The following is an 18,584-nucleotide window of genomic DNA, read 5'->3' on the forward strand; positions in this document are numbered from 1 at the left end:
CCTGCACCTACGGCCTCATTTCAGATGCTCCTTGTCAATCTTGCAGACTGGAGTTGTGCCATTTACACAGATCAGAAGAGCCGAGGGAGTCAAAGTGATTTTCCATAATTAGAAAAATAAATAATACCCAAAGGAACAGTATTTATAATTACAGTTGTGCTCAAAAGTTTACATACCCCGGCAGAATAACATGCACAGAAGTTGACAAAAATGGGTTTGAATGACTACTATTTAGTAGCCAGTCAAACCCATTTGTGTCATCTTCTGTGCGTGTTATTAGGCCAAAATCACCAGGGTATGTGAACTTTTAATCAGGGTCATTTGGATGTTTTGAGTTGTCATTATGATTTAAAAAGAGAAAACACAGTAGTTTGACAATAAATGGCTTCACCCAACCACTAACCATGAGTTGAGAAAAAGTTTTGATGCTGTCAATCATATTCTCTGAAAAAAGGCCAAGAAAGCAAAAATTCGGCCGGGGTATGTAAACTTTTGAGCACAAGTGTAAATCCTTAAACATCTTAATTTAATAAATCACACTCATTTTTTATTTAAGTGGTGAAAAAAATGCAAACATTTGAAAAAAAAAAAAAATTAAGCTTTTGGCGACATATTCCAAGATCTGCAAAGTTTTCATTTTTCAGGATCTGGGGCTGGGTGATGGCTTATATTTTGCGCCCTGAGCTGACGTTTTTTAAAAATAATATTTGGGGTGGATACAATGTTTTTATCTCCTTTTATTGAATTGTATTGCATGTTACGATTATCAAAAAACGTAATTCTGGTGCATTGACTTTTTTTTATTTTTACTATATTTACCGATCAGAATAATTTTATATTTTGATAGACTGGACGTTACTGAACCCAGCAATACCAAATATGTGTGTTTTTTATTGTTTTATTTTTAATTGGGAAAGGGGGGGTGATTTGTACCTTTGTGTTTTGTTTTTTCAATATTTTTAAAAACTTTTTTTTTTACTTTTTACTATATTTAATGGTGCCCAAAGAAGATTTGAAGCTGTGATCGTCCAATCACCTATGCTATACATAGCAGGAGTTTAGTATTGGTATTTGTACCAAAAATCGTGATCTCTTATGAACGCCGGCCACGGGTCAGTGTTCACAGGAGGATCATGTTGACAGGAAAGGGGGTCTTCAGCAGATGCCCGTTTGTCCTGGCAACCCATCAATGTCCCGCGATCACTTGATGGGCAAGTCGATAGGTGGGATCAATGACATGCTTCCTGTCTGCGTGTGTTAAATACTGCTGTTAGAGATTGACAAAGGCATTTAAATGGTTAACAGCCCTGGGTGAATCTCGGATCCAGCCGTGGCTCTTAGAGGCACTTGATGGCTGATTAAGTCCACCATCAACTGTGGGGAAGGATGTGGGTTCAGAGTGTGAGCCTGCATCAAAGGCTGGAACACAGCCAATAATGTAAATATACATACAGTACATACATGCATACATACATACACATCGGTCATGAAAGGGTTAATATGGGAGCCTTGTTACACTGACAGAAACCTGTACTAGTATGTTCATAGGACAAGTGCAGTAGGAACCTCCCCCTTTCTCAATGACCTCATATTGGAGATACCAGTAGTACTGAGGTAAGAGGAAGGTGCTCACACTGCTGTCCACCTTTTCTTTCTGACAGAATACTAAATATGACAGGGATGCTGAGGTAAGAAAAGAATGCTTATGCTTCTCTCAACTCTGTCTATTTGATCTAATACTAGAGATAACAGGGGTGCTAACGTAAGGATGGGCACGGTCTGCCCTGTTTTTCTGATCAAATGCTGGAAAGACCAAATGTGCTGAGGTAAGAAAAGGCTACTTACACTGCTGTCCACCCTGTCTATCTCATCTAATACTGGAGATACCATGGATGCTGAGGTAAGAAGAGGTCACTCACACTGCTGTCCAACCTGTCTGTCTGATGTAATACTGGAGACACCAGGGGTGCTGAGGTAAGAAGAGGTTGATCACACACCTGTCCAGCCCTGGCTATCTGATGTAATACTGGAGATACCAGGGGTGTTGAGGTAAGAATAGGCTGATCACATACTTTTCCACCCTGTCTATCTGATGTAATACTGAAGATACCTGGGATGTTGAGGTAAGAAGAGGCTGCTCACACTGCTGTCCAGCTCTTTCTATCTGAACTAATACTAGAGATAACAGGGGTGCTGAGGTAAGAAGATGCTTCTAACACACCTGTACAGCCCTGTCTATCTGATCTAATACTGGAATACCATGGATGCTGAGGTAAGAAGAGACTGCTCACACTGCTGTCCAGCCCTTTCTATCTGATCTAATACTGGAGATACCAGGGATACTGAGGTAAGAAGAGTCTGCTCACACACCTGTCCAGCTCTGTCTGTCTGATCTAATACTGGAGATACCAGGGATGCTGAGGTAAGAAGAAGCTGCTCACACCCCTGTCCAGCCCTGTCAATCTGATGTAATACTGGAGATACCAGGGGTACTGAGGTAAGAAGATGCTGCTCACACTGCTGTCCACTCTACCTGATCCAATACTGGAGAGACCAGGGGTGCTGAGGTAAGAAGATGCTGCTCACACTGCTGTCCAGCCCTATCTATTTGATGTAATACTGGAGATACCAGGGGTGCTGTGGTAAGAAGAGGCTGCTTACACTGCTGTCCAACCCATCTATCTGATCTACTATGGGAGATAAATACCAGCGATGCTGAGGCAAGAGGAGGCTGCTAATATTGCTGTCCACAATGTCTATCTGATCTAATACTGCAGATAGCAAACATGCTGAAATAAGAAGAGGCTGCTCACACTGCTGTCCAACATGTCTTTGTAGTCTAATACATGGAGATCATAGGTGCTGAAATAAGAAGAGGCCACTTACATTGCCATTTACCATGTTTCTGAATACTTAGTCACTACTGTGACCTGAAAATAACCCACAGAATGTATGTTATCTCCAGGTCACAGCAGCATAGATGCACAGCCACCTGCTTGGTTAATTGATTGCTGTCGGCTTAACATAATGGCAGTCATTTGAATTCCTCAGTGATTATTCCTGCCTATTCCTCATCCAAATACTTCCATCAGCAGGTGTTAATTGATCGCTATTGGTGAAGTTCAGCCATTAGTATCTTAGTCCAAGAAAAATCTTTTAAAGTGGTTTCATAATTTTATGTCTTTAATGTTGTAAACAAAAAAGATTTGCAGTTTTCTAAAATACTTTGAACTTCAATTTCTCAAGTTAAAGGGTATATCCTGGACTTTACAAGAAGCCAAAAATGTATCTAAGTACTAGCAGGCAGGTAATTGCAACTTACCTGCCTGTTGTACACAACACCATTCTGCCCCGGCACAGAGCGGTCACAGATTGCTCCTGCCGGGGATTCAGCTGCAGTTAGGCAGTGGGGATAAGGCTGTCAATCAGAATGATCTCGGAAGTCCAGCCCCGTCTACAGAGCGGACAGGAAAAGAAGGCTCCGCTCTGTAGACATGGTGTCTGCAGAGGATTCTGAATCCCCGGCAGAAACAACTGTGACCACTCTGGGCTGGGGAAGAACAGCGCCATGCACAACAGGCAGGTAAGCTGTAATTACTCGCCTGTTAGTGCTCAGGTACATTTTTTGTTTTTGTAAAGTCCCGGATATCCCCTTTAACTATCAATTAATGCAAATATTCTTATTTATATCAAGGAGATTGAAAAATCGTCTGCATAGACCTAATGCACAACATGATAGTTTTCTACAGTTGTATCCAGCCTAGGCCAAATTTGGTTAGTTCGGCTCTGTTCACATCTGCATGTGTGGCTCTGTTGGCCTCTGTCGCTGATTCTGTCTAAAACACCAGACAAAATAGATCACAAGTCTGCGTTATTTTGCCTGGTAAGATGACGGACTACATGAAAAAATCTTGATGGACCCCATTATAGTTTTTGGAGCCCATCAGGGTCATTGGTGTCCATCTTGATGGAGCAAAGCTATAGAAATGTGAGCACAGCCTTAAAAGGGTTGTGTCCAGGATGGCAGTCTATGTGACTGGAGATCACTGAATTGTGACTGTGTGACTGATGCACAAATCTCCTCTCCCGATAGTATGTATCAGTGTAGATGGAACATTGTAGCCTGTCGACTGCTTACGTCGCAGATAATTGCCCTGAGTATAGCAAACTCTTTTACTCTCTGAGACTTGTATGGATGCATGTAGTCTGATCATCTGATGCACCCGCAGCATGCTGCAATTGTTTTCTGCAGTGATGAGCGAACGTGCTCGGATAAGGCGCTAACAAACAGGCAATGCCTGCATGTGTTGAGGCTGTCGAACAGCCAGTAGAGATGCAGCCACGGGGACCCGAATATATTTTTAGAGCAAAGTCACTCGGTTATCACCTGATCATGCTCAGATAACACCTAATAAGAGCACGTTCACTCATCACTAGTTTTCTTGTGCCGAATTGGCATGAGAATAAAAGCACTAGTCGGCACTGCCTCGTAATATCATATTGGGCTGAGTGGTATCTGATAAAACATTGGAGAGCACTTGGCCGTGTTATATGGTCGTGTGAGCGAGCCCTTAAGGGCAGATCAGTGTTGATGACAAAGCAGTCAATACTCCGACGATCTGCAATGACCAAAGGTCACAGCACCGCCGCACTGTCTGAACCCACCCTTATAAAATCAATTATTGTTAATGGAGGCCACAGACCCAGAGAAAATGGTTTAAAATAAGTTAAAACATAGCATTTAGATAAAAATAATGTGCACTCTCAAATACCCGAATTTAACTCATAGTAACAAAAAAAAGGACTCTTTACATGCACTTTACATGGAAATGGTTTCCGACTTAATGATATATGGTCGCATGGCCTAGTTATAGCATTCCAGAAAAGGGTCTCAGCGGCAGAAATGTAAGGGGGTGTGAAGGGGTGAAATAACTCTATTTTAAAAGCACACAGGAATGACAGAAAGGCCCGAGAAGAACATGTTCTTGTGTGAGAGAGACACATAATACTCCAACAGGAACTATAGCAATATGTGCTCGGTTTGGGAAGAATTATTGGGATAAACCCCTATAACGTGAGAAAGGAATGTGACATTTCAGAACAAACTTCCTAATAACTCTGCGGATTATCTTATCACAAGTCATTTACGCTTAGTCCCCTGCGCCAATCTCTAATGTATATTCTCCGTCTGCATTTGTCTACGAGTGCAGAAGTTACACAGCTTTTTTATATCGGTTCATTGATATGATTGAGAATAATAATTGCTTTAGCACAGGGGTAAGGTTTTCTAATCAGGATGTAATGATGGTAAAAACTCCTGCTGTTCTAGAAAGGAGGGTGAGTAATTCAATGGGTGTTCCTAGAAATAAAATTCCTAACCCCTGTCATCATGGGCTTACAATCTTCCATCTAAGTAAACTGCACCAGAAGATTTTTAGGAAATACTATCTGTAGTATAGCTATGTATGTATTACAGACCCACCAGCAGACCTCTCAATGGTGGCATATGTATAGTTCTCCAGGTAAACTAGGAGCTGATCTACAACACTTGACAGTGGTCACTAAACATTGGACGCAGCTGTGCAGTACAGCACATTCAGTGCTTTTATACGGCTGCCGCTAGAGTTAATGGCAGGTGGTGGACCACCTAAGGTTATCAATATAAATCATCAATATTATGTGACCAGAGAACCTTTTTAATTTGCTAAGTAAGAATCATCACCAATCATATTATTTTTTTATAGGAAGCAAAGATATGATAGATACATTTTTGAATTCTGTATCTTGGTTGTACTAATGCAAACTGATTGGTATTTTTCTCACTTTTGTGTGTTACCTGGGAACACTCGGAACACGTGATGGTCGAGAAGAGAATTGTGGTGGCATCAGATAAGGATCATTAATACTAGGTAAAAAATCTTGGCAGGAAAGTCCAGGTGGTGTTCCATGCTCAGAGTCTGGAGATAAGCCTGCTTGTCCTGGAAAAGAGCCTGACAGTGAAGGAGATAGCTTTACTGTCGGAGCATGGTGATCACAACTTCTCTGAGATGTTGGACTTGACGATGGAGAACTAAAAATAAAATGCAAATAAGAGTTTAATTATTACATTAATTATTTTGATGTAGCCCATCAGTTAACTTATCATTATTGGTTAAAATGGTAGAACTAGAATTGCTGAAACCCTACTGAAAAAGCCATATTTATCCAGGAGGAAATACCATTGAACGCATACTCAACCAGAAGACACCTAACAGAATTATGTATAGTTAGTCAAAACATTAATAGAAAAAAGTCCAAAAATCTAATTTGCTTGTGTTTTTAAATATAACAGTAAAACAGTCCATTGGATGGGCAATTTCATATGAGTGTAAAGGTATGTTCATATGATGTCTTTTTGAAGCAGGTCCGCTCCGAAGCCCGAATGTGAAAGGATTAAAGGAATTATCCATGACTCTGTAAATGTTTTACCTGCCTGTTCTGCCCAGCGTAGACCTCTGCTGTCACAGAGTGGTCACTGACCACTCTTGCAAGCGATTCTGCTGGCTCTGCCAACGTCATTTCGACAGAGCAGCGGCTTTTCTTCCTCTCTGCTCTTTTGACAGGGCATCACTGCCAATATCATGCTGATTAACAGTTTGTTCCTCACTGCAGAATGCCCCGTCGACAGTGCAGCCGGAAGAAGAAGAGTTGCTCTGTTAATGTGTAGCAGCTGAATCACAGGCAGGAGTGGTCAGTAATAGTACTGTGACAACATCGGGTACAACAGGCAGGCAGTTGCTAACATGCAGTTAGTAGGTAGTTGCTAATACACGACTCACAAAAAGTTGTAAAAATAAAAAAAGTTCACACTACAGTGATATTTTATCATGAAAGAAGGGCATTTAAGTTGAAGCATGCTGTTCTGTCTCCACATAAGGCGAATGGAGGTGTACCTGACTGATAAGCTGCTGTGAGATTTTTTCTCTACTTCCGTATCTAAGATGAAGAGCAGACAGGAACAATGTAGACTCAGCATCCGTAGACTCGAGTCTACTGCGTGGGTGCAATTCAAGACTTGGCTTATTTAAATCCAGATACAGAAATAATACTTGTCGTTACAATACTGTAACTTTCTATGAAGCTGCTGATGTCGGTTGCTGCTGGTCAGAAACTGATAGCTTCACGAGACCAGCACAAGTGGTCCCCTTCTCCCAACAACTCTGGCTATAAAATGGCTGCCTAGAGCAAGTGAGCCACCATGTGTAGCAAAGCCCAATTTGAACCAACTTAATTGGTAAAAACAAAAGCGAGCGATAAACAAATACTGTCCAGCGGAGATAATACATTTAGAAGGTAAAAAACATAGGCAGAACTTATATTTCTAAGAAATGCAAACTGAACAGCTACTGTATATAGTAATTATCTCTGGGGGAACAGCACAAATTCTATGGTGATTTCCTCATCTCAAGCAATTAATTGAAACAAAAGCCAACAACAGTGGTAGATATACAACAACAAAAATGTCAGTGTCTCAATAAATGGTCATTTGGCCTGGAGCATCAATTACAGATGTCACATGCTGTTAACAAGTCAAGTAATTGTTTGCTGAGGCATCCCACTCTTGTTGAAGGGTGGCCCTCAGATCATTGAGGTTCTGGGATACAGAGTTACGCGCCTCTACATGATGACTCAACTAATCCCACTGATTTTTTTATGGGATTCAGGTCTGGAGAAAGTGCAGGCCACTCCATTTGAGGTACCCCAGTCTCCAGCAGCCATTCCCTAATTATGCAACCTTGATAAGCTGGATCATTGTCATCCAAGAAGATGAAATTAGGTCTGTGATGTTTGTACAGAGGCACAATGCCTGGATTAATTATGTTCAAGTAGTAGGGTCTTGTCACTGTACCATTCATAAAGTGTAGGGCAGTTCTGTATTGGCTAGGCACACCTGCACACACTGTAGCACCACCACCAAAGGCTCGTCTGGTGACAACAGTGGCTGATACATAGCGCTCTCCTTGATGTCTCCAAAATCATCAGCTGCCATCATTTCTGCTCAGCATGAATTTACTTTCATCAATGAACAGCACTGAGGCCCACTGGTCCCTTGTCCAGTGTAGATGCTCCCTGGCCCAAGCAAGACGATGCCTGTGCCTGGCGGTGTGGTCAGGTACCCTTGCAGGTCATCTAGCACGCAGACTATCTCTGATGTATACTGTTTTGAAGTCTGACATGTCACTTGGGTGCCTCTCACCTCCCTTAAATGTGCTTGAAGTTGTGTGACATTCGTCATCCGTTTCTGAAGGGCATTGTTCACAATGCAGCAGTCATCAGTATGGGATGTGGCCAAAGGACGTCCACTTCTTTGTCTTTCTGTGACTCTTCCAGTCTCCCTGTATTTCTGTTGGAACCTGCTTATGACTGTGACACTTTAAGCTCACTGGACACTACTGTCTGAGAACATCCTGCTTGCAGCCTCACAATGGCGAGGTACTGTAGATCAATTGTTAGGTGTCGGCTTGGTATCATGTTTTCAAAATGTGAACAACATGATGAGGAGGACTGTGTAAATACCATTTCTAATTGAACCCCAAAATTTATTGACCGATTCTTAGATCAAATGTGGTGTTTGCAGGTACGCAGGATGCAGTGACGAGTTGCGACACAATTAGGTGCTTTCTATATTAATGTTTATTAGACTAGAGGGAACTTTCTTCAGCCCCGGCCTGATCACCAAAAGGAGTAACACGGGTTGCCATCGCAGGGGTTCTATACAAGCACACACAAATGGGTAGAACACGACTACTTCCGGCAACAGCCGGTAACTATAGGGCCGCAGTATGGCCGACTACAGGTCCTTAATTATAAAGTCAACTTAGCCATCCAGACGTCCCTCGCCATTCGGGTTGGTGGTCTTTCGGCGTAGTAGTTGCTAGGCCCAGTTGCTGAGGCGATGACGAAGTCTTCGCGCACCCCGGTGCGCTTATGACACTGGAGCCCCACAGGCTCCGGTGGAGTCCTTGGACGGTTGGGCCACAGCCCCTGGCCTGGGGCAAGCGGCAGCGATGTGTGGTGGCGAATGACAGGCCACCTGCGCAGCTAACAGCTGCGACGGGGGGCCCGCAGTCAGCAGAGGCCTGGCCCCTGCTGCAGACTGGAGCGGGACAGTGGTGGCCGCCGGCGGTACTGTACTTGTCGCGGCCACTGGTGAGAACAGGGCGGCTGCAGGTGGCGGGGAACAGGCCGCAGCCACGGGCTGGGGTGAGACGGTAGCGGCCGCGGGTGACCGCAGGTAGGCCGCGGGCTGAGGGGAGGCGGCAGCGACTGCGGGTTGAACTGGGGCCGCAGAGACCACGGGCTGGAGCGGGGCAGCAAGTCCCAGATAATCGCCTCGGTACCGTCCTTCTGGAGTCCTCGGTGAGCGCCCTCCCTGGCACTGGTGAGTCGCTCTCGCTTTCAGCCGCTCCCACGGCCTCCTGCTGTCTCTGTGTCAGTCTGCTGACTCATCGTCCCAGGAATTCCCCGCCTATTTTGTACTGGTCCCTCCCCCAGCCCATCTGTCTGTCACAATGGTCCGTCCCTGAATTCTGCCCCCCGGGGACAGTTTCCCCCAGCACCCAGATGACGGCTCCCTTGGTTCCGGCCCGGACACTCAACAGGGGCCATTCCTCCCACACTCCCCCACCCTGTATGCTCGCCAGTCCTCAGGCGAGGGTTTTTGTAGATTCGGGTTAGCGTTTTGGGACGACAGTCCTTGTCGCCATACGAACTGATCCTGTTCGTAATGTTTAGGGGGTTTGCCAACTGTTGACCACTTGGAGCGTCGAAGCTCGGGTGTAGTGGGGTCTTCTGGGGTGGTGGAGGGTGGTCGAATAGTTGGTTCTGGTGGGATGCCCAGGTCTACTGTAGTGCCACTATTAGGGCGACCCGCAGATGCGACGGGGAAGTCCTCTTCGTAATCCAGGTCCCAGACCGGGGGCAGGGGGTTGGGGACCTGGGGGGTCGGGGACCTGGAGGGTCGGTTCGAGCCGCGGGGGATCGGTAGACGTACAAGGTCATAACATGTTACGGTGCACAACCCGAGTGAGAGGCGCGTTGTTTCCTTCGGATTGTATTTCGTACACAGGCCCGTCGGGGCTTATTCAGCGCAACACTCGGTACGGGTTCACTTCCCACTGTGGTTCTAACTTGTTTTGGGGGAGTTGATCAAGTACGAGTACCCGATCCCCAGTCTGAAAGTCAATGGTTGGGGGCAGTGCTCCCCCTGGTGTTCTAGATCCTGGAGCTTTGTATGGACGATACGGTGGAGGGTCTGCAGCCGATGCCGGTGGTTTCGGACCCACGAGGATACCCCGGTCCAGGGTTGGGGTTCTTCCGGGTTCAATTCCACCTCCGTAATTCCTTTTCCTTCCCGTCCGAACAGCAATGAGTAAGGCGTGTAACCAGTCACTTGATGCACCCGATTGTTATATACCCACACCAGCTCGGGGACATATTCAGGCCAGCGGGCCTTGCGGTCGCTCTCCAGGGTGCGCAGCATTTGGATTAGCATACGATTGAATCGTTTGCAAGCTCCATTTCCCTGTGGGTGGTATGGCATAGTCCGCGATTTATCGATACCGTAAAGATGGTGTAGCTCTTCCATGACTTTTCCTAGGAAGCACACCCCTTGGTCCAAATGTATTCATTGTGGATAGCCGTACACTTGAATAAAGTTCTTACAAATCACATAGGTTGCCGACTCTGCTGTTTGGTCTCGGGTGGGGGTGACCACGGCAAACTTGATGGTCCACCATAACAAGACATTGTTCATACCCCTGATAGGCAGGACCTATGGTTAGGTAGTCCACCGTAAGAAGCTCCAGAGGGGCTGATGTTACAATAGTTTGCACTGGGGCTCGTTGTGTGGGGGGTTTAGCGAGCTCACACGGGCGGCAGGTTCGACAAACTTCTTCTACAGCAGCGTGCAAGCGTGGGTGGTACACTATCTGCTGCAGCCATTGTAAAGTCTTTTGAGCACCAAAATGAGCCCCCTTTTCATGGGCTTCCCGGGCCAGTTGGTTGAGATGGCTCCGGGCACGATTACCTGCCATATCGTAGCTAACGTGGTTCGTGACATGGCTTTTCGATATAATAGTCCTTTTTTGATGGCTAGTTTTTCCCTCTGGCGCAACATCAGCAACATATCTTGGGTCAAAGTCTGTCTTTGTGAGCCCGTGGGCAATTTACCGGTGGCCACCCATCGGTGCAGGAGTCCAATTTCTGTATCTTCTTGTTGCTGCTGGATCCAGTTGTCGCGGGGCTGTTCCAGCATCCCTCCTAGGAGTCCCGGATGAGGCGCTTTTTGCGTCTGGACTGTAAGTGCAGCGGTGGTGAGGGCGTACGGCGTCTCATCTGCCTCTAATTCGTCGTCTCGACTTCTCCCTGGGGTGGTGTGTCGGATTCTGGAGAGCGCGTTGGCGTGCACGTTTTCAGCTCCCCGATAGTAGATGATCTTATAATTGAATTTGGCCATCCGAGCCACCCACCGCTGCTCGAGGGCCCCCAGTTTGGCATTCTCCAAATGGGTTGTTATCGGTCCGCACTACTACTTCGGAGCCCGCCAGGTACTCTGCGAACCGCTCCGTCATTGCCCACACTACCTCGAGGAGCTCAAGCTTAAAGAAGCTGTAATTCTCCGGGTTGCGATCTGAGTCGTGCAGCGACCGGCTACCATAGGCGATCACTTTCTCCCGGCCGTCCTGCACCTGTGACAAAACAGCTCCTAGTCCCTGAAGGCTCCCGTCGGTATGCAGGATGAACGGTTGTGAGAAATCCGCATATGCCAATACCGGGGCGTCCGAGAGAGCAGCCTTGAGATCTTGAAACGCATCCTCTTGCGGTTGCTGCCACCGGATCTTCCGTCCATTCGCCCCGGCGGGAGCCCCCTTCAGCAGGTCTTGCAGGGCTCGAGCTCGGCATGCAAAATTCTTCACGAACTGACGGTAATAGCCAGCCAGCCTCAAGAAGGCCCGCACGTCCTTCACTGTCTCGGGGGTAGGCCACCCCTGGATGGCAGCGACCTTTTCCAGGGATGGTCGGATGCCCTCTGCCAAGATGGTATGCCCCAGGTACTCGATTTGGGTGCGGAACAGGTGGCATTTCTGGGGCTTTACCTTTAACCCGTACTTCTGCAGCCGGCTGAGCTCCTGCCCCAACCGCTTCAGGTGGTCCTCGAACGTGGCGGCGTAAATGATAATATCGTCCAGGTATATCAACGTGGCTTCAAAGTTGAGATCTCCTAGACACCGCTCCATCAACTGCTGGAAAGTTCCTGGGACGTTGGCCAGCCCAAATGGCATCCGATTGAACTCGAACAGTCCCATGGGAAGGATGAATGCCGTCTTGGCCCTGTCTTCCTCCAACATCGGCACCTGCCAGTACTCACTGGCCAGGTCAAGGGTTGAAAAGTATGTCGCATTCCCCAGGGCGGACAGATACTCTTCTATGCGGGGCAGTGGATACGAATCCTTGATGGTGCAGGCGTTCAACTTACGATAATCCATGCAAAAACGCAAAGTGCCATCTTTTTTCCGAACCAGGACAATAGCGGCCACCCAAGGGCTTTGGCTTTCTCCTATGACCCCCTTCCAGAGCATTTGGGCTAACAGAGTTTTCACTTCCTGGTATAGCTGCGGTGGTATTTGCCGATATCGCTCCCGGCTGGGGGCCGCTCCTGCTGTGGGGATCCCATTTGTGATGGCCGTGGTACATCCGAAGTCATCCTCGTGGCTGGCGGAGACACTGTAAAATTGTCCAAGAAGTGTCTCTACTTGGAGAAGCTGGGCTGGCGCTAGGTCGGAAAGTTCGGCCCGCATTCTCCCCAGGATGACTCAACCTTTTTCTTGGGCCGAGGATGTGGCAGCCTGTTGGTTTCACACCGTCACTGCCCAGGGATCTTGGTTTGCACCCTCAACTGGACCGCAGGGTCCGGCAGCATCTCCTCCAATGGCCTTACTAGTTTGGCCATCTCGGCCCGGGGCTTCAGGGCGATATCCTGATCTTCCAGGTTGACACAATGTACCAAGACGGTCCCTTCCCGCACTGTGGCCAGGGAGCAGGCCACCAGGATGCCAGGGTGCAGGCACTCCAAGTAGCATGGTTCATAGAATCGTAGAGTTGGAAGGGACCTCCTGGGCCATCTGGTCCAACCCCCTGCTCAAAGCAGGATTCGCTAAATCATCCCAGTCAGATGTCTGTCCAGCCTCTGTTTGAAGACTTCCATTGAAGGAGAACTCACCACTTCTCGTGGCAGCCTGTTCCACTCATTGATCACTCTAACTGTCAAAAAGTTTTTTCTAATATCTAATCTGTGTCTCTTCCCATTCAGTTTCATCCCATTGCTTCTAGTCTTTCCTTGTGCAAATGAGAATAAAGTTGATCCTTCTACAATGTGACAGCCCTTTAGATATTTGTAGACAGCTATTAAGTCTCCTCTCAGTCTTCTCTTTTGCAAACTAAACATTCCCAAATCCTGCAACCTTTCCTCATAAGACAGGGTTTGCAGACCGGTCACCATTCTGGTCGCTCTTTTCTGAACTTGCTCCAGTTTGTTGATGTCTTTTTTAAAATGTGGTGCCCAAAACTGGACACAATATTCCAGATGAGGTCTGACCAAAGAGGAGTAGAGGGAAATAATGACTTCACGTGATCTAGACTGTATGCTTCTGTTAATACATCCTAGAATTGCATTTGCCTTTTTTGCTGCTGCATCACACTGTTGACTCATATTCAGTCTGTGATCTATTAGTATACCCAAGTCTTTTTCACATGTGCTGTCACTTAGCCCTATTCCTCCCATTCTATATATGCTTTTTTCATTTTTATTGCCCAGATGTAGTACTTTGCATTTCTCCCTGTTAAAAACCATTCTGTTAGTTGCTGCCCACTTCTCCAGTTTATTTAAATCTTTTTGAATCCTCTCTCTCTCGTCTCTAGTATTAGCTATCCCTCCTAGCTTTGTGTCATCAGCAAATTTAATCAGTTTACCCTCAATTCCTTCATCTAAATCGTTGATAAAGATGTTGAACAATACAGGGCCCAGGACAGAGCCCTGTGGTACCCCACTTGAGACATTCTTCCAACTGGATGTGCAGCCATTTACGACCACTCTTTGGGTCCGATCACTAAGCCAGTTATGAATCCACCTAACAGTTGCCTTGTCCATTCCATACTTAGTCATTTTTTCAATAAGGATTGTATGAGAGACTTTGTCAAATGCTTTGCTGAAGTCAAGATATACTATATCTACAGCATTTCCTTGATCCACCCAATCAGTGATACCGTCATAGAAGGAAATTAAGTTAGTCTGACATGACTTATTAGTTAGAAACCCATGCTGACTCTGTTTAATCACTTCATTCTTATCCAGGTATTGACATACATGTTGTTTAATAATTTGTTCAAAGATCTTTCCTGGTATAGAAGTCAGACTCACCGGCCTATAGTTGCCTGGGTCCACCTTCTTCCCCTTTTTGAAGATAGGAACAACATTTGCTCTTCTCCAGTCTTCTGGCACTTCTCCTGTTCTCCAAGAATTTTCAAAGATTATGGAGAGGGGTTCAAAAATTTCTTCTGCTATCTCCTTCAGTACTCTGGGGTGTAATTCATCTGGACCTGGAGACTTGAATTCATTTAGGTTAGCTAAGTGTTTCCTCACTATCTTCCTGTTTATAGATATCCTGGATTCTTCTATTCCCTTAATAGGACAGTGAATAACAGTTGATGTTGCATTTCCTTTCTGAGAGAAAACAGATGCAAAATAGGAATTTAAAAGTTCAGCCTTCTCAACATCCTGTCTTACCATTTCATCATTTTCATCCTGTAAAAATCCTATAGCATCTTTGACTTTTCTTTTACTTTTGACATATCCCCAAAATCCTTTATTATTGCTTTTGACATCTCTTGCAAGCCTCAGTTCATTTTCAGCTTTAGCTAATCTGATTTGTGCCCTGCAGGTTCTGCAGACAGCATTATATTCTTCTTTAGATATGCCTCCCTCTTTCCATTTTATAAACATTTTTTTCTTCCTTTTTAGCATGTGCTTAAGTTCTGTGTTCATCCATCCTGGTTTCCTTAAATGCTTCCTATTCTTCCCTCTTTTCGGAATTGTTAACAACTGTGCTTTGAGAATTTCATTTTTCAAGATTTCCCATCCTTCCTGGACATTTTTGTCTTTAAGGATATCCAGCCATTGGATCCCTCCAATTCTCTTTCTGAATCCCTTAAAATCTGCCTTTCTGAAATCTAACCTTGACGTCTGAGTCTTCACAGGTCTTCCACCTCTAGTAATCCAAAATTCTAAAATAGCATGGTCACTACCTCCTAGGGTCCCAGCCACTTTTACCTCCTCAACCATTTCCTCCCTGTTTATAAGGATTAGATCCAAGGTAGCAGTTCCCCTTGTCTTCTCCCTTACCTTTTGGAAGATAAAGTTGTCAGCAAGAGAGGATAAGAATTTCCTTGACCTGTTAGTTTTGCCTGAGAGAGAATCCCAACAAATGTCTGGATAGTTGAAATCTCCCATGACAACTATGTCATATTTTTTGGAGAACTTGGCCATCTGATGCATAAAGAGTTCATCTAAGAGTTCCACCTGCACCTCCACGCCCTCCAGTGGTATCGGGGGGTGGATCGGCAGAGCCACCACCATCTGCCCCGGAGCGATGACCTTGCCCAGCGCCTCACCCTCCTGACACTCCTGGAGCACTCGTGCCTCCCGCCCCAACCGCTGGGAGACCTGCCCCTGGGCCGTGCGAGAACCCCACTGACTTAGGGTCTCCTGCGTGGTATCGTTGAGGAGTAGAATGCTGAACTTCCGCAGTATGTTCATGCCCAAGATGCTCGGATGATGGTCGTTAATCTCTCCTTGGGTTAGGACCACTCCCTGACTAGGGATTTACCACATAATGTCATCTGAAGCCACACCAGTCCAGCAACAGGTACCAGCAGTTGGTTTGCGGCTACTAGTCGTATCATGGGCCCCCATTGGGGCCTTGCCACTTCTGGAAAATGCTGCCGGAAGTACGTTGCCGGCATGGTCGTTACCTGCGACCTTGTATCCACTAGGCACCGTACAGCACGACCTTCGACTTCGGCCCATACTACTGGGCACTTAGCGACTAGTTCTTCGGGACTTCCAGCACCCCTCGTTGTGGCTTCCGGCTCCAAGCGGCGTCCCCCATGCCCAGAGCCTTCAAGTTTAATGTCCGCCGGGGTGGGTATTTCCCATGCCGCGGACACTCCCGTGCGAAGTGGCCCAGTTCTCCACACTCATAACACCGGGGCGGTGAGGCTCGGCCACCCCGGGTATTGCGAGGCCCCCAGGGCCCGGAATTGTAGCCAGGTCGGCCGGTCGCGGGCTCCGTTCTTTTCTTCACTTCAGCCAGCTCGCCCCGGATACTCTTCAGTTCTTGTCTCATTTCCTCGATCCATCGAGGTTCTTCGTCAATGCTTACGGAAGACTCCAGGCTCCGGGCCTTTCCCACAGGAGCCGTCATCCTCTGCTCTTGCCCTCGCACCCGGGCCTGACTCCCCACTTCGGAGAAGGCTAGACGTGGGTTCACTCGGACCTGTTCCCGCAATGTCTGCTTGATTAGCGGGTCCCGGAGTCCAGTCACTAACAGGTCACGCAGGGTATTGTCGATGGGCCCTACCCCTATTCCGTCCTTCCTTTCTATGGTGGTGTGTAGCTCCTGGAGGGCGTTCATATACTGGGTGATGCTCTCCCCCTCCCCCTGCATCCAACTGAACAACCAGGTTCTCAACTCCCCCACGTCTGTTGGATCCCTGCGGGTCTCTTCCAGGATCTGTAAGACCCTGGCAAAGGTGTTGTGATGCCCTGGGGGTCTCAACATAACCAACTTCCGGGCTTCCCCATCTAGCGCCATAAGGGCCACCTCAACCTCTAAATCAGGGGTCATGGGGTGCATACGGAAGAGGCCCCGCATACGTTCGGTCCAGCTCCACAACAGGGTATTGGAGCCAGAAAACCGGGGCAAGTTACTTAGCATAGCCCCCAGGGAGATGCTGGAGCAGGGTCCCCCATCATCATCAGCGCCCGCAGCCCCACTCTGATCAGGCGCACCGCCATCTGCGCTCGGAGACTGCATCCTGCCGACTACGCCAAATGTGGTGTTTGCAGGCACGCAGGATGCAGTGACGAGTTGCGAGACAATTAGGTGCTTTCTATATTAACGTTTATAAGACTAGAGGGAACTTTCCTCAGCCCCGGCCTGATCACCAAAAGGAGTAACACGGGTTGCCCTCGCTGGGGTTCTATACAAGCACACACAAACGGGTAGAACACGACTACTTCCGGCAACAGCCGGTCACTCTAGGGCCGCGGTATGGCCGACTACGGGTCCTTATTAATTATAAAGTCAACTTAGCCGTCCAGACGTCCCTCGCCGTTCGGGTTGGTGTTCTTTCGGCGCAGTAGTTGCTGAGGTGATGATGAAGTCTTCGCGCACCCCGGTGCGCTGAAGACACTGGAGCCCCACAGGCTCCGGCGGAGTCCTTGGACGGTTGGGTCGCAGCCCCTGGTCTGGGGCAAGTGGCAGTGATGTGTGGTGGCGAATGACAGGCCACCTGCTCAGCTAACGGCTGCGACGGGGGGTCTGCGGTCAGTAGAGGCCCGGCCCCTGCTGTGGACCGGAGCGGGACAGTGGTGGCCGCCGGCGGTACTGTACTTGCTGTGGCCACTGGTGAGAACAGGGCGGCTGCAGGTGGCGGGGAACAGGCCGCAGCCACGGGCTGCGGCGAGACGGTAGCGGCTGCGGGTGAACTCGGGTAGGCTGCAGCCGCAGGCTGAGGGGAGGTGGCAGCGACCGCGGGTTGAACAGGGGCCGCAGTGGCCACGGGCTGGAGCGGGGCAGCAAATCCCAGATAATCGCCTCGGTACCGTCCCTCTGAAGTCCTCGGTGAACGCCCTCCCTGGCACTGGTGGGTCGCTTTCGCTTTCAGCCGCTCCCACGGTCTCCTGCTGTCTCTGTGTCGGTCTGATGACTCATCGTCCCAGGAATTCCCCGCCTCTTTTGTACTGGTCCCTCCCCCAGCCCATCTGTCTGTCACAACGGTCCATCCCTGACTTCTGCCTCCCGGGGACAGTTTCCCCCGGAACCCAGATGACGGCTCCCTTGGTTCTGGCCCGTACACTCGACGGGGGCCGTTCCTCCCACACAAACACCCTTTGTAAATTTTGTCATTCCGTTCCTTGTTAGAGAACAACAAGTTGCGCTAAAAGTACTGAAACACTGAACAGTTGGACGAGTGTATTCAAAAGTTTAGAAAAAAAATCACATTAAATTCACCTGAAAAAGTTAGATTCCATTTTAGGGTCATCCTGAAATTTCCCCAAAAGCCAAATATCCCAAACTTTTTTTGAGTAGTGTATGTTCAGTCTTTCGTCTTTTGAATCTTTGGACCGTTTCAGGTCTCTGAAGATGCCAATTGGGTAAAATAAGAAACCTGACTATTCTTCTGGCATTTTCTTCTTGGAAGATGCTTTATACTTTGCAATACAAAACAATGGAAATCTCAAAAGATACCTGGAAGATTCCTAA

General features: G+C 47.6%; 1 protein-coding gene across 1 annotated transcript in view; it reads right to left on the reverse strand.

Annotated features, from left to right (window-relative positions):
- Positions 1–18,584, reverse strand: part of LOC141085906 (dynamin-2-like) — a 261,566-nt gene that overhangs the window by 54,172 nt on the left and 188,810 nt on the right. The window contains exon 5 of the mRNA XM_073571530.1: positions 5,837–6,070. Coding sequence (XP_073427631.1) covers positions 5,837–6,070 — 234 coding nt within the window. The remainder of the gene's footprint in view (positions 1–5,836; positions 6,071–18,584) is intronic.

Source organism: Dendrobates tinctorius, unplaced genomic scaffold (genome assembly GCF_039654945.1).
Source record: "Dendrobates tinctorius isolate UK_male_01 unplaced genomic scaffold, ASM3965494v1 ptg000029l, whole genome shotgun sequence".
NCBI classification, from domain to species: Eukaryota; Metazoa; Chordata; class Amphibia; order Anura; family Dendrobatidae; genus Dendrobates; species Dendrobates tinctorius.